The 16,556-nt window shown below is 44.5% G+C and overlaps 2 protein-coding genes across 2 annotated transcripts, besides 2 other annotated features; one reads left to right on the top strand and one right to left on the bottom strand.

The window, feature by feature from the left end:
* Positions 1–1,333: 1,333 nt before the first annotated feature.
* Positions 1,334–1,378: a repeat region (Identified by RepeatMasker using a combination of RepBase library and repeat library created with RepeatScout).
* A 966-nt stretch (positions 1,379–2,344) lies between these two features.
* UA08_04339 (hypothetical protein) lies at positions 2,345–3,649 on the bottom strand (the record flags this gene model as incomplete). The annotated part of the gene is made up of 1 exon (XM_020266650.1): positions 2,345–3,649. The coding sequence occupies one exon, from the start codon at positions 3,647–3,649 to the stop codon at positions 2,345–2,347; it is 1,305 nt and encodes a 434-aa protein (XP_020120425.1).
* A 6,045-nt stretch (positions 3,650–9,694) lies between these two features.
* Positions 9,695–10,094: a repeat region (Identified by RepeatMasker using a combination of RepBase library and repeat library created with RepeatScout).
* Positions 10,095–12,849: 2,755 nt separating this feature from the next.
* Positions 12,850–15,955, top strand: UA08_04338 (hypothetical protein; the record flags this gene model as incomplete). The annotated part of the gene is made up of 3 exons (XM_020266649.1): positions 12,850–12,998; positions 13,060–13,952; positions 13,983–15,955. 3 exons carry the CDS (start codon positions 12,850–12,852, stop codon positions 15,953–15,955), a joined length of 3,015 nt encoding a protein of 1,004 aa, XP_020120613.1.
* Positions 15,956–16,556: the final 601 nt, after the last annotated feature.

The raw sequence follows: 16,556 nt of genomic DNA, 5'->3' as shown, positions 1-16,556 counted from the left end.
GTGAGCATATTGCATAATCATATACGTAGTACTACGGACGGAGGATGGAGGACCGCTCCGCGTTGTATTTAATAAGCGCTAATCAGGATTATCATAATGGCAGTACTCCGTACGGAGTATTAAAATTATATACTCTGTACGGAGTAACTAGCAAATATAAGAAATACAGTTTGATAGTTATAAACTTACCATGCTGAACAATTACTGGATAGGGCTAATACAAAAGCCACTCCCGGATTGACGCCACCAGAAAGAACATCTACATCAGTAACTACATCTACTGCTTCAGGACTATAGGAACAGCAGCGATTCGCGATCTACCTGTCATAGTTACATTGACGCTGAACTTTGAAGTGACACAAAGTTTATAAACTTCAGACTCCAGCACTAACTACACTGCTCCACGGGGCCGAGTTCAACAAATAACTCATGGGAGGATTGCGTGCTATCCATATCATTCATTCAACACTCCTACTTACTATATATATAGTACTATGTAATCTGTACTATAATACAACAAGCTAACCATTATCCCTTACCGAAAAAGGAAAACGCCCAGCCCTAGGCATCGACGTAATCGTACCTATCTATGAGTACGACATCAGAAAATAGAACAAAGAAACAAGAAGAACAAAGGATTTCAAACAAGGTTAATTTTAGTTGCAGTTTCGGGATCCTTCTAAAATGCAACGTTTGTTTTTTTGATCGATGAGGATTTCAGATTTAGATCCATTTTGTACGAGTATGTTACAGACAAAGAACTCGATCGCCTTGAATGGATTATAATCAACGCAGGGGGCAAAATAGGCAGAAAGAAAGAGAAAGAGGCTCGTGTTCGTTTAGACAGAAATAGACGGAGTTCCGTCCTGTGCTCCGTGTCCGACATCTGCCCGTACACGGGCCGAAAGTGTAAACTAAATCAAACAAACTATGGCATGCAGTTAGTTAGCCGTGTATTAAGAAACTCCGTGAGCAGAAGTACGTACTTGCTTACATCCGTGCTCAGTTAGTGAAAAGCATAAGAATATGCTTATGCTTAATATTATTATAGTTCTTTGGTTCTCGTACTTCATGCTGCTGGTGCCAGAGTAAGGAGTAAGCAAGGTTTCGTATACCAACCAAAGCTTGCAAATTATTAACTTTGGCTGTTGCCGACTAACTCACTGGCTATTTAGATATTTACTAGTCTGTCTCAGAGTCCTTCTTTGTTCGTGTCGTGCCTTGTCCTGTCTTATACAAGAGCCGAATAGTGTTTCGGCTGATGATCCGTGTAAGCATTAATACGCCGCCGTATGTAAGAAACCGATATCATACAGGGGCATACGCGGTATTATGATTAGGCTTTGGCGTGGCTTGGCTTGGCTTGGCTTGGCTTGGCGGTGGCCAAGCAATGCCTAGCCCGGCCGGCCAATGGGAGCCGGGCAACGACATACTCGTATCCGTGTACCATACATATATATGTATATTCACAGGCTGGTAGTTAACTTACGACGTATGTATAACCTTTATCCATGCAGAGGTATTTGGAATAGAGCCAGGGATATTGATAGCTGTCAAGTCAATGTGACACAAATGCGTACGTATGTAGGTAAATATGTATGCAGCTGCAGTTAATCAACTAATTAATTAAATGCTTGCTTGTTTGATTGAATGAGTGAATGGAATGACCCTGCATATGCAATGTACGCTTATCAATGCATAGTGTACTATACTATATTACTGCATGTTTCTAGACTGCGCCACCGGGTGTGACGGTCTCAAGGATTTGTTACGACATACCTAAATAGTTGTAGTCGAATGTATGCTTATTACGTATCAGGCAACTAACTCGTGTAGGATAGGAGACTTGAGTTTGAGCTGACGACGAACCAATATTTATATATTACGATGCATGCCAAGTTACCAACAGTAGCTACGCCATACTTAGGTATGTTTGCGAGTGGTTGTTATGGCTATTGTAACAATACTAGTGAGCGTTCATTCCTTCTAGAATGTTGGCACTTTTATTTTTTAAAAAATAATTTAGGCGAAATCAAATTAATAAGTATTAAAGTATTTAATATTTATTCGGTCACTCATATCAATAATAAGACAGGGGAATCAACCCAGCTAATAACATACAATAAAACCAGCAATATTCATAATGCCCTGTATCATAGACCTAACCTAGCAACCGCCCATGCAATAATAATCCATAAGCAATGACTCAACGCCATCCCATGAGCCCGTAGGCTGATATGATAACCCCGTGAAAAGCAATCAAAAACAACAGAAAAGAAAAAAGAGGAAATAGAAAGAATAAGGTTGAAAATAACATGCAAATACATCACTGTTTTTAACTAGATCAAGCCGTAAAAACTCGATCTAATTGTCGTAGAGCCCGCATATCTTCTCCCCCGAACCCAATCTTATCACTGGGAATATCCTTTGGCCCCTCTGTCTGTAAACCGGGACTACCGTTCAGTTTCGAAAAGGGTGCAGGCGCAGGAGCAGGCCCGTTCATCAAAGCCACAATGCTGGGCACAGTCGAACTCGACCCTAGAGCCTCACGACTATTGGGGAGAGGTAAATGTGACTGACTTGGTGTTAAGGGTTGCATAGGAGAGTGCCGATTTTCGGTTATTGCCTGTGTTTGAGACTGGGAAGAGATCAGGTGAGGATCAATGTGAACGGACAAACTGGCCTTTGCGGCATAAACGGCATCGACAGACGTGGGACCTGGGCGTGGTGAACGAGTAAGATAACCTGGGATACTTGGTGCGGGAATTGTAGCGGACGGTACAGGTGGCGGGAGTGTCGTTTCAAGATGCTGTGGTCGTTCTGATGGTGTAGGAAGCTGCTGGTGCGGAGCAGGAGGACCCTGAGGATGTGGTACTGGTTGTGCATATGGTGGAGGACCGGCACCAGCGAGAGGAGGCAGGTAATTCGGCCCAGGGTACGGGATGGTAGCCGTTGGCGGGGTCGCCGAAGGGGTTGGAGGCCAACTGTAGAGCGGAGCGTAGGATTGCGGGTGGGTGGCGCTGTTTCGAGGGAAGCCAGCCATGTGAGGAGATAGTGTCATCGTGCCAGGCATAGGGCCTCGCGTCACGACTGGAAGGTTCTGCGGATCAGTGACCGTTGACTCTGGGTAGAGGCCCTTTTGTGGACGAATGTGTCGTAGCGCTGGATCGGTAGAAGGCTGGTTGAAGTTAGGAGCGGTTGGATGAGAGCGAGCGTAGTAGCTGATGAGATGTAGGTGTTGTCTGGTCGACGTGGTGATGCTGAAGGACTGCTTCATCAGACCGTCTGGCTTGTATCGGTAGCCATCCTGGCCTTCCTCGGAGCCATCCCGGTCATCATCGCTGTTCCCTCGACTATCGGGTGTCTTGCCTGCTCGCGAAGTCGAAACACCGCCGCCGCGCTTGCCTTCCATCTCACGGTACGTCAAGAAACTGCCGGATACTCGGCTGGCGCTCCACGATTTGCCGTCGGTCCACCGTCGCATGCCTGCTTCCCTTTCGTCCCATACAAAGACAGACCCTGATTTAATGGCCTGGCGTTCTTTCTCTGACAAGCGGCGCTGCACGCGAGGGAGAAGCCCTAGTCGACAGGCCTCAAATAGAATGATGGCATCCGCGGGCGTGCGGACGAGACCGTGGTAAGTCTCCATTTGTGAGTGAGAGGAAGAGCCTTTGCTCTGGGTCGTTGAGGGTTTGTCCTGCGGTTTGTATCGGTATCTTGCCCGTGTCCTAGTGTTGTTTGTTTGACGACTTAGGTGTAGGTCGGAAGGAAGGAGAGGGAGCAATCAAGGGAGAGCGAGCGAGAGTGTGAGAGGGAGAGTAAGCATAAAATAAGAAGCGGCAGGGGCTCTCGGATATCAGATCGATGCATCCATGTGGGCAGGTATGTATGATACGTACGTCACCAAACGGGGCCACGCTGATATTAAGTTTGGATATGGTGTATGGTATGGTATGGTATTGTACTAGCCCGTATCGAGCAAGGCCCAAGCATAACTCAACTTACGTACGCTACTTTTAGTTTTTGTTAGATGGTGGAGTCAACAATGCGGCGCAGTGCATCAAACGAATAAAAAAATGGAAAATGAAAAAATAAAAAAATAATTGAAAGAATAAATTTAATCCAACAGCGGGGCCATCCTAAACAAGCTGACTTTTCCTTGTCAACAGTGGACCGAAATAGAGTGAAACCAGAACGGGAATAAAAATAAAATAGATACGTGGTCTCACTACCAATAGAAGATAAAAGCAAAAATTGGCCGAAGCCTTGAAGGATCAAGTTTGCAGATACTTCACTAGTGCCAGGCAGTAGGCTGGACGATTATAGAATAAAAAAAAGGAAAAGAAATAATGTTTCAGGCCAGATATGCAGTACATAATAAGGTAAGATCAGTGCTAGCCGGCTCCACACCCAGGCCGATGGTAAGATTTTAGATTTGGCTGGCACAGACCTTTGCTTACCCTGGTCCATGCTAATAAAAGGCTTGGTATGGGGGGTGGTCAATGATGGGTGGATTGCATTAAGAAATTTCGCAGAACCCAAGAACCAAGGAACGGCGTGGAAACTTGAAACTAATACGTAAATTACCGAATCCTGAGTAGTAAATACGCACTATATATTAAAGTATTGTGACGAACCACACGTCGGCTATTATTATTAACGTTGATTGATGCATCTTTAAATTCATTTGCCTGGTCGCCGAGTGCCCGGACACCGCCACAATTAGGCAGGAGGCTCGAGAGTCCTACGTGTGGATATGTTGCGCCCTGCATTCCTGATTTACTCCGTACATTACAGAGGACGCAATAGATACTAAATAATAGATATGGGTAGTTACAGTTCCACCGGCACAATAGTGCCGTGAAAGGTAAAAATAAGGGTCCTGCACCCACATTAATAAGCATATTACGAGTCTAGAATGACGGAGTGTTTTGGAATGCTGCTGTACTATAGTGGACAAACATATTACTACATACTAATACTACATAAGGAATATGGAGTATAAGTATAAAGTAACTACGGAATAATTTTGATCATGTATTTCGGCATTTTATTAGATACGGGGGAATACGCTGATTGAGTCAGGTTGGCATGGCACTGGTACAGTCTTGGAACTAGCGCGCGCAGTGAAGCTTAAGCTTAATCCAACACACGAGGCATTGCACTAATCCTTACAATGCATATTCATAACTCACTCCTCAAGTCTCACAGTAAGGTTGCTCATTTAGTTTGTTATTGATTAAATCTTAATCAGCGCTCAGTCGTGGTCAATGCTCGCCAAGACGAGGTCACCTACGGATATGTCACAGCACAGTGCATACAGTCATATACCCTGTGCATAGATCTGGTTATATTATATGCCTGGTCGGTCGATGCACACGGAGTCTGAGCGTGGAATACCGAATAGAGTTGTCGTATCCAGCGGTAGCAAACTGGCGCGGCTCGTCTACGAACAGCTGTTATTGGTGCATTCAATGTTACGTATACTATATAGTATTCTAGAAGACAGGGTGTAACTGGCTACAAGTAGTGGCAAACAATGACAATTAAAGTTGTGGAGGCTAAACTTGATATGCTCCGTGTACGAGGTATTAGCTAAAATTACCATATTAGTAGGTGCTAACTAGAAGCAGCATCTAGTTGCGAGATATCTGGCTAGTACATGCCAGTACTACCTAAGATGTAGTTACATAGCATGTCGCATGTAGTAGTTATATAATTACTATAGAGGATACGGTATACTCCGTGCAAAGCACAGAGTATCATATGTCGAGAGTTAGGGCTGGGGGGGTTCACAAGCTCGGTGATCACGTAAGCCGAGCACGCGACACACGTCATGCCAAGATGCGCTAGCCAGGAGGGGCTAGCGGGGCACTTAAAAGGTGCTTAGTTAATCGTTGATAATAAATTAGGCTTGAGGCTAGCTCAACTAGACTCTCATTTTCATATGAAGTTTTGTAAACTACGTAAATTTTAGATTGCTAAATATAAGTAACTATATGCATGTCAGGCGCTTACGTTGCCAGATCCATAAAAATGCGACTGTAACAAAAAGAGTCTTGGATCGACATCAGTAGTACTATTTAAAATAAGCGATTCAAGTAATAGATGTCGGCGAAACCGGTGAATGAGTGATTACTTGATTCAGAAACCCAAGACTTTACACCAAGCAATTCAGCACCTTCATAGGGGGCCTGACTGACTCGGTTGAAGAAGTCTAGAGCCGTCATCTTTCTAAATTCCTACTCGGCTAAGTCTGCTGAAGGGAATAAACATATATTTCCATAGTATGTGCGTACGGAGCCCGGGAGTACCTAATACGGCGTAGTATATGTTAATTATTAAGCATTATCTTAAGTGAGTAACTAACCTAGTTAACTAACTAACTAGCTAAGTTGGTTTTAGATGTGCGGCAGCACGCCTGAATACACGAATGTCGGGCCAATGCTGCGCTCGGGAATAAGAGCCATGTTGGATGCTTACGTTTCCAGCCAACAGGACGAGAGATTATGAACTGCCAAGGATAATTCCGCCCAGATGTCTCATGAATTAAGCATAAAGTTAGAATCGATTTATCCACAGCATCGTCGCATATGAAACACGCCCAATACTTCTTGCTTACATAGATTGGCGCTGATAAATACCCAGAAAGGTAGCTACTCTCGGAAAGATGATCGCCTGCTAAGCAGCGGATAGTAAACGAATATGATGACTTGATGTTCGTTATGGTATGATGGTAGTGTGCGGCGCAGTCAGGCAGATGTAGGGATAACTATGCAGCCCCCACAGGATTACGCATTCAAATCTCACTCAGCTTATGCCCGCCGGCTCCGTATTTTACCTACAAAGTATGGAGTTATTATGGAATCGGGACACAGAGTATTGCTACACATAACATTTACACTTCTAGTACGTACGGAATTTATACTGGACATCATTGTATTCGAATTGGAAAGGAGTTGGGATATACATACAGAGTACTATATACATACTAGGTGTCATTTAGCTAGCTTACTTATAAATTTCATCACAGTTAAGGTTTAAGTATGATTAGCCACACCTTTTTTAAGTTGTCTTGAATGTCTTTTTAACGTCGTACAGCGCGTACATCCATCTTCCTGCGAGTGATTACAAGCTGATTGTCAGTGACTATCTTATGTATAACCTGGAACTTTGTTAGGCCCCTTGCTGATATAGCTGTACGGAATACGGATACGGAGTGCAGAAGTACTTTAGCGTTTCCTATCGAATGAGTCTATTCCCTTTGACAAACACAACGGAGCATGTTTCTATGGGTTATGTACATACGTACATCAAATTCAAGACAACAGTCTTATCAATAATAAATCATACACTATACCTGCTTTGTTCAGCATCAATCCCACCATAACATGTCTGAGATTCTGAGTTGACGAAGTGTATGACGAGGGCTGGCCTTGCATTCGCCGGTCTACGTAACCAACTACTCCGTACCGCGTAGTAATTGGTAGATCGGGCCATCTCGTTACATTGGTCCATCAACAATTATAGGATGCTACAGTATCCAACACAATAAATGCATCCCTAAGTGTAGATTCCCAAGCAGGAAATAAAATTGCCAAGCCTACACAGGATTAGGCTAGTTTCTTAGTCATACCTTGTTTAGTTCTCCGTAACCATATAACTATACTCTAGTTATCAATATCCACCGACACGTAAAGTCGGTAACTCCGTACGGTCTAAAACGGGCCCGATTTAATTTTTAATTTTAAAGGTTTTATTTTTACTTAAATTTAGTTCTATCTTAGTCTTTATTTTTAAGCTTGACCCAACTTTCAAGTCAGCCGGGGCTTTTCCCCAACAGGGAAAGCTAAGCGGCGGCGTAGGACATGCATAATGCTGTACTAGCTGCAGGAGGCGAGCATCACTCTATCTTAGCTAGCCTAAGTATTTGTTTGTGAATGGACGTTGTACCCCGTCCACTCAGCACTACGGAGTACACAATTAGCTATTATCTGATATTGCGTCCGGAATACTTCCGAAGTATGACGCGAATGAGTGCCTGTTACGGCAGAGTATATAACCGAGATTTACTGACTCTGATCGGGCCACTCTTGATCATCAACTCATGAATCCAGCAATTCAGGACCCGGCTTTCAGTTTTAGTACGTAGTAACTGGTAAATGAGCCCGAGGGTGGAAAGACAAAAGCATCCAGTCTCTGTAGGATATGTCTCAGTCTCCGTAACCATGAGGTTTAAGCATACTCCGTGAGATGCCCCAATAGGGCAGAATCGATTAGCGCGCCAATGGGGAGAGACCGGATAGCCATGTGGAAGATTGGGTTTGAAAGGTTATCTTAAGTTAAAATTGTCTCCGAATATACGATTACGTTCATAAATTACAATAGTCTGGTACCCCATCTGATAACAGTGTTGTTTCCTCCATATGGAGTACAAAGTACTCCGTAAAAAAATGTAAATACGTAGTTCGGAGAGAGCGGTTGAAGCGGGTGCTGCGGACTCTTCTTTTTTGAGAAATGATGCTCAATATCCGATTTTCAGCTTATATTCGTCTCCTTGCATCACATTGCATTGACGGGGGGTCTAAGCAGTAGTCACAAGGCAGCCTACTATATAGGGTACTCAGAAGCTCATTCACATGAGGGGAGCTACTGATACACTAGACTGATACACTATAGTCTTCTAAATTGTAATAATTGTTTTCAGAGAGTTATTACGTTACTTGACACTACTAATACTAAGTAGCAATATAAATACGGTGACCTGCAAGCTGCCAGGCCGCAGCGTTCAAACTTAGTAGTTCGTATAACTTACAAACCTCGTAGAATTCAGGTTGACCCTGGTCCAACGTTTCCCCGAGACTCTAAAATAACCTAGATCAAGCCAAGGCCAAGAATCCCTGAAGCAAGCTAAAAGCTTACCAATAAATGCATGCGTGGCGTGCGTGGCCGAGACGAGGCCGCACTAACAAAAAGCGGACTAGGAAAAAGAAAAGAAAGTCGCCGGAGATACGATTCATGTTGACTTCGTATAGACACAGCATACATCCGTTCATCCAATGCCCGTACCAATCAGTAGTAGGTTACATTTACCTGCTGAACTGTGCTTTGTGCCCAATTGTCAATGTCCGAGCTATGCCACAGTTATCATGTTAGAATCTCAGACTGACTGATAGAAATAGAGGGTTAAGGACTGATGACCGAAAGCCGAGAAATACACGTCCTCGTAACTACTAACTTAAATTCTTAATACGGAGTAGTACTCTGTAGTCGACGACTAGTGAATCCCAGTGCCGAGCTTATGGAAGGATGCCAAGTGCTCACATCTCACACATTTGGCTGGCTGTTTATATTAAAAACCTTTCTTTGTACGGAGTACTTGTCTTACTTTATATTAAATTTAAAGCTGTCTGACACGAGTTTGGCAGTAACCCCGTAACGGCGATACCATCTGCTCTTCCGGCTTCTAGAAAAATTGCACTAACAAACATGCGGAGGCAACTACCACGCTCCGTAACTTAGATAGTTTGTATTTATAAGTTGTTGCATGGCGGAAAACGGAGCTATGTTCCGCGTCTAGTCAAATGTTAGCGTAATCAACCTGCATTTTTATAGCCAGGTCGCTTAGATCCTAAAATAAATGGATTCCAACACACAAGACCGAGAAATAACTAACCCCCCTGTAAATGACTCACGTATTTCCCGGGTAAACCGCGCACCTATAATTCCTATACAGAATAGACATTTTTACCCCCCTGTAAATTCCACAAATTTATATATAAACTAGACTTGAAAAGTTTATATAACTATCAAATAATATTCATATACTATTATATATATAGCTTTATAGATTCTATATATCTTATAAACCCTTTCGTATTAAAAATTACAATAATTACTAGCGTGTTTCTTATTATCTTAACAAATCTATAGATAGATTCTTATTATTTTTTATAAATAAGCTCTTATATATATATTATTTAATATATAAACTTTTTAGGTCTACTTTATATATAAATTTGTGGAATTTACAGGGGGTAAAAATGTCTTTTTTGTATAGGAATTACAGGTGCGCGGTTTACCTGGGAAATACGTTAGGATGACACGATGAGTCATCTTTTGCGAGGATGTGGCTTTTTCATTCAATATCGGAAATTTTTGAAAAACATACGCCGCATACAATGACTGCTTGATCTCATTCCACGGGATAATTTGGAGAAATGGTGCGGCTTTCAAGAAGGTTTGTCACATACCAACCGTGTACGTGCGCAGTTAGGATTCTGCTAGGCCTTTTCTTGAGTAGAAGACCAATTTGGACTACTGTCGAATACTCTTTAATACGCTTTGAGACAAGTATCAAGACTTGTTCCTGGTATATGAGCGATGCAAATTTTCATTTCCGTACGTACTACCAAAAAGGGAAGAATCCACCTGGGCAGTTGGAGGGAATCATTTTAACGGTCACGGCGTCACTCTTTACTCCTCAAAACATCCCCCAATAAATTCATCATGAGCACTTCCTATGAGGGAATTAATTCTCCGTGTCTAGCGGCTACCTCAATTCATGGGAATTCTTATTGATACATTGACCTTGATCTTAGCCTAAAGCAAAAAGCACAGGGCTTCTCTTGACATTCCTGACTGATGCCAACTCGCCTGCCATTGGACAGCCCATTTAGACAAGGGGAGATTTAAGAGACCAAGATTACATTCGTATGAAGTAAGTCTGATCTATTGAACATTTTTACTTGGCTTCCTTCACATTCTATTCCTGTCCAACTATTTCAATGCATCCAACCGTGCTCAGGAATGTTATTAACGTCAGATGTATGCTGTGCTTGGGAGAGCGAGATCCACTCAACTATGTCATTGGCGCAAATGTGTAGAAAAATTAGATAATTAAGAAGCGCCAGTAGCATGTGTTTTGTAGGTCATGAGGACAGGTCAGTAAGAACAATTTGTGGCTTAAAGCTAAGTATTTCTACTGTCCAGATGTGGACTGAAGATGTAAAGACTGGGGTCTCGGACTGCAACTCGATGCAAACTCCTAGTTATTGAGTAATACAATGAGGGATTGAGAATTCCGCCTAATGTAGGTAAGTTACACAGGGTAGACTATATTTACCTTGTATATATATATAAGGGTTCGGTTTTAAGAACGTTCAAAATCTTACCTAAAAGGAGGAAACTGGCCCTTGTCATATCAAGGAAAATGATATTTTTTCAAAATAAGCTGAAATATCTGGTAAGTGGTCAATCCATTCATCATCAATATTGATTGATGCTTCCTCCACAGTTTTCTTTGTCGATCTTATGATACTTAACAGTTCTAGGATGTGCTGCTGTCATTGATCAACATCTCATGCAATTTCCTGAGGAAATCCGAGCAGTCAATGTAACTGCAAGATTACGTTGCATTCCGTATCTTCATTGTCCCTGCATTTCCTGACATGAACTCGAATCTTAGCAGCACGTGGGATTGGATTGCATCAGACCGTCAATCAAAAAGAGAAGAACCAGAAATTAAGCAAAGCCAAAGTCCGACCAAGAATCAGTTGACCAGTCTGACTAGACAAGAGAATAGCTGCTGGTTATCATGCAGCCGGGTAAGCTGAATAAATATCCACTGAACATTGAGCGTTGCTAATCTTCGAATAGTCGAGCAAGACATTCCCTCACCCAGAAAACGCCGGAAAATTGAAAAAGAGCTTTCCAAGTCTTGCTATCTTTCCGGGCAGGGTATTGGGAACAAGACCATGGAAGGAGTGGGCCCCCCTCTTCCACGGCAATCGCTTAGAAGAAACGAGATTCACATCAAATCCATCAATCAGCGGCGGATTGAAAATAACATTTCAACCTCACGCTTATCATCTGACGGGAAGGCTAATAGAAGTCCTTCTCAGATCCACGGGCCAGCCATGGTACTCATAGACCCACACTCGACGAACAGTTTCGTAAGCCGGCAGGCGGACATCAACCAGCCTCAATCGACTAGACCTAGGGACAACCAGCAGAAAGGTGGGGCAGCTGTTGGAAAACCAGACGAATGGACATATCACCCAGCATGGAACTTACAGAAGCCACCTCGGGTTCACGTCCGAAGTAGTTCTGCATTTCCAGAATCGGTTGGCATACGTACGAACAAGAATGCCTATTCTGCAGCAGCTCAATTCGACAGAAGGCGGCGCGTAAATTCTCAGCCGGCTTCGATGAATGCTCCTAGAGATGTGCCACTTCACAGCATTGCGCAAGACTTGTGGGACCCTGAAGATTTCACTGCTGAACATTCAGGCGAACGGGTCCCTCTCCTTCGAAGTATCCAAACGCAGTCATTAGCAGGGCTAGGGACGGACGATGGAGTCAATGAAGTCCGCCAACACATTGGCAGACACAAAAATCTTTGGTTCGTGGCAGTAGCTATCTTGGTTGGGATATTCTTGTGTCTCTTTTTGTATGCTTTTAATATCATCAATTGACCGCAAGATGTTATGACCGAATTGACATAAAGGACTCTCCTTTGGCTGTATTTTCCGATTGCCGTTTCGATTCATAGTCTGGCCATAAAAGTTATTCGTTGTATATTAGGTCGCCCAGATGACAATAATGGTAAAGTCAAGTTGGCCGAGATGCAAACAGTGCAAACTTCTGCCCAGCAAAGGAGCCCGCGGAAGCTCGTGCCATCTTCAAAGCTCCGAACAAAATTATATCCACTGCATCCTTGCGGTGATATTTCAGTACCAGAACGACGAGTGCGTTGCTAGTAACTTACAGAGGCCTGAAGAGAGACAGCTGGTCTGATCGTGTGGACAACCACGTTGGGGTCGGCGCCATCAGGTGCCCGTCTTCAAAATGTTTACATTCACGCCCCTTCTGGGCGCCCAGTTCTCTTCGTCAAGAGCATCGCAGTCGATCCTCGAGCTTGAAGGTGGAATTAAGATTCTTGTCGATGTTGGCTGGGACGAGACTTTTGATGCCTTGGAGCTGGCCGAGCTAGAAAAGTAACTTTCATTCTGTCTTTACTTCAAGTAATCTCTGAACTAACGCCTATCTTTACTGCAGGCATATTCCCACACTTTCCTTGGTACTCCTAACGCATGCGACCATATCCCACCTCGGTGCTTTTGCGCACTGCTGTAAGATGTTTCCGCTTTTCAATCAAATCCCAGTTTATGCCACCGGCCCGGTTATCTCGCTCGGGAGAACGCTACTCCAAGACATGTACGCATCGGCGCCCCTCGCCGCGACCTTTCTACCCAAAGCATCTCTATCTGAGCCCGGAGCATCCACGTCGGCAGCGTCCGCAACAGCAGAAACAGCGTCTGCAGAAGGGTCCGAAGACAGTCGCAGTAATCTTGCTACAACTGGCAGGATCCTCCTTCAACCACCTAATGCCGAGGAAATCGCTCGATACTTCTCACTTATTCACCCGCTTAAATATTCACAGCCTCATTCTCCCCTTTGTTCGCCTTTTTCTCCTCCACTTGACGGCTTGACTTTGACTGCGTACAGCGCCGGTCACACAGTGGGAGGAACAATATGGCATATTCAGCATGGCATGGAGTCTATTGTCTACGCTGTAGATTGGAATCAAGCGAGGGAGAATGTGGTAGCGGGTGCTGCCTGGTTTGGAGGTACCGGGACCGAAGTTATTGAACAATTGCGCAAGCCTACAGCATTGATTTGTAGTGCCAAGGGTGGAGACAAAATTGCCCCTCCAGGCGGCCTGCAGAAAAGAGATGCATTGCTCTTTGACATGATCCGCAGTAGCCTTGCAAAGGGTGGATCTGTTCTAATTCCTACAGATACCAGTGCCCGGGTCCTTGAGCTGTCATACGCTTTAGAACATGCTTGGCGTGATGCGGCTGATTCTGAGGATCACGAAGATGCGTTCAAAAATGCTGAGCTCTACTTGGCTGGACGGAAAGCACACAGTACTATGCGCCTAGCTAGAAGTATGTTGGAATGGATGGACGAGGGTATAGTTAGAGAGTTCGAGGCCGTCGAGGGAGGCGATTCAGCAACAGCAGCTCGAAGTCACAAGAGAACTGACAGCCAGGGCCGTAGTGCTGCCCCCCCTTCGCGAGACAAACAACAGTCCGTCAAACTGGGACCCTTTACATTGAAGCACTTGAAGATTGTTGAGCAAAAAAAGAAACTGGAGAAAATCATAGCTGATGGCACCCCAAAAGTTATCATTGCCTCAGACACTTCGCTAGATTGGGGGTATTCAAAGCAGACGTTCCGTCATCTGGCACAGGGCTCGCAAAATTTAATAATTCTGACTGAATCGCTTCCGATTCGCTATCAGATTGATGAACTAGAACAAACGGAGAAAATGACTCTTGGGAGGATGATTTGGCGATGGTATGAAGAAAGGAAGGATGGCGTGGCTATGGAAACAACCTCGAGCGGAGAATTACTTGAGCAGATACATTCGGGTGGACGAGAAATTTCAGTGACGGATGTAGATCGGGTTCCGCTTGATGTCGATGAGCAGGTACTCTATCAGCAATATCTTGCAACCCAAAGGCAAATCCAGAATACATCCCAGGCACGCGGGGATTCCAATATGGATACTGCCGCGGATGCTCTTGACGATGGGGCTAGTTCAACGTCATCCGAGGATTCCGAGTCAGAACAGCAAGGAAGGATCCTTAACTTTTCGACCTCATTGGCACATTCTAATCGAAGTAAGATTGGCTTAAGAGATGAGGACCTGGGCATTAACGTCCTTCTGAGACGCAAAAATGTCTTTGATTATGATGTCCGTGGAAAGAAAGGCCGTGAGCGCATGTTTCCCTATGTTGCTCCCAAGAAACGCGGTGATGAGTATGGAGAATTTATCCGCCCAGAGGAGTACCTGAGAGCAGAAGAGCGTGAAGAAACAGCAGATATTCAACAGCAAGCTTCTGGACCGCAAGGCGAAATGAGGCTTGGACAGAAACGCCGATGGGATGAAACAGGTCAGAAGGGCCCTACCGGAGGTACGGGCAAACGTCAAGCACTATCTCAAGAGGGAGTTCTGGATGGCAGTGCGGAAGAACTTGGTCTTCGCGATGACCTGACTGCTCCCAGCGACGGTGCGGATCTATCTGACAATGAAATTGACGAACCGCCATTTGAAGGGCCTGCTAAAACAGCGTATCAATACTCTACTATCACTGTTAATGCGCGAATTGCATTTGTTGACTACACGGGCCTGCATGATAAGCGAAGTCTTGAGATGCTGATTCCTCTTATCCAACCCCGCAAACTGATTCTTGTGGGTGGCGTGAAAGAGGAGATAGCAAGCCTTGCTGCTGAATGTCGGAACTTGCTTGCAGGTAAAGACGGAGGCGATAAATCTGTGGCTGTTGATGTCTTCACACCAAACAATGGGGAAGCAATTGATGCCAGTGTTGACACCAATGCCTGGGTGGTGAAACTGAGCAACAGCCTGGTTAGACGACTCAGGTGGCAACATGTACGGAGCCTTGGTGTCGTAGCTCTTACTGCCCAACTTAAGCCGCCAGAGAGAGTTGCTGCCGAAAACGATATCAATGAGTCAGCCAATAAAAAGCAAAAGTTGCTGGAAAGTGAGCCAGATGCTGTCGTTACCCCGGTTGACGGAGTTAATGACTCATCAGCATCGAAGACCGATGCGTATCCCATTCTAGACATACTTCCGGCTAATATTGCAGCTGGGACTCGCTCCATGGCTCGCCCGCTGCACGTGGGCGATCTTCGGCTTGCCGACTTGCGGAAACTCATGATATCTGCGGGGCATAAAGCAGAATTTCGCGGAGAGGGAACGTTACTAATCGACGGCATGGTAGCAGTCCGCAAGTCTAGCACCGGTGCCATTGAAGTTGAGGCTGCAGCGCAGTCTTTCGCATCAGAACGCAGGGGTGCTGGCAGCTTTCTAGCTGTGAAACGTAAGATTTATGAAGGGCTTGCAGTTGTTGCGGGTGGTTAACCGATCATGTATAATATCAATGTATACTATGACATCAGATGTCACATGAATTCACGAACGGATTACAAAGACATTCTATATCTACCGAGATGATCCTAATAATCTCAGCCATAGTAATAACTAGTCACGAGGAGTTCAACGTGACACATTGTCATCCAAAGGAGTTGGAATAAAGAAACAGTCTTGACGATTCTTTAACAAATAAAGAAAAAATCGCGGTGTTTACAAGTACTCCCAATGAAGCAACGGTTTCCGTCGACGACCTATTCATGGCGAGTCATTGCGCGGCATCTCTATAAGTATGACCGCGGCCGTCCGTGTTACTTACAAAATAGCAACCCTTAGTTTCAAGTCTCTGCACCATAGCAATTTTCAGTCATTAACTAGCATTTTACAACATCTTAGTGATTGATTACTGCCAGACTTTGCAGACGACATGCCCTCATACCGCTATAGCTACACATATAAGTCCTCCAAATCGACCCCTGTCAACGATGAACCACCAAGACCCCAGGAGGACTCGGCGAGACGCCAAAGGTCACGCCACAGGAAATCTTCTTCTAGCGTCATCGAGTCCGCGCCGCGAAGAAGTAATGAACCT

This window comes from Talaromyces atroroseus (assembly GCF_001907595.1).
Source record: "Talaromyces atroroseus strain IBT 11181 chromosome Unknown scaffold_4, whole genome shotgun sequence".
In the NCBI taxonomy this organism is placed as follows: domain Eukaryota; kingdom Fungi; phylum Ascomycota; class Eurotiomycetes; order Eurotiales; family Trichocomaceae; genus Talaromyces; species Talaromyces atroroseus.
Note: the sequence above shows the minus strand (reverse complement) of the source record. Positions and strands in the feature narration are given on the sequence as shown.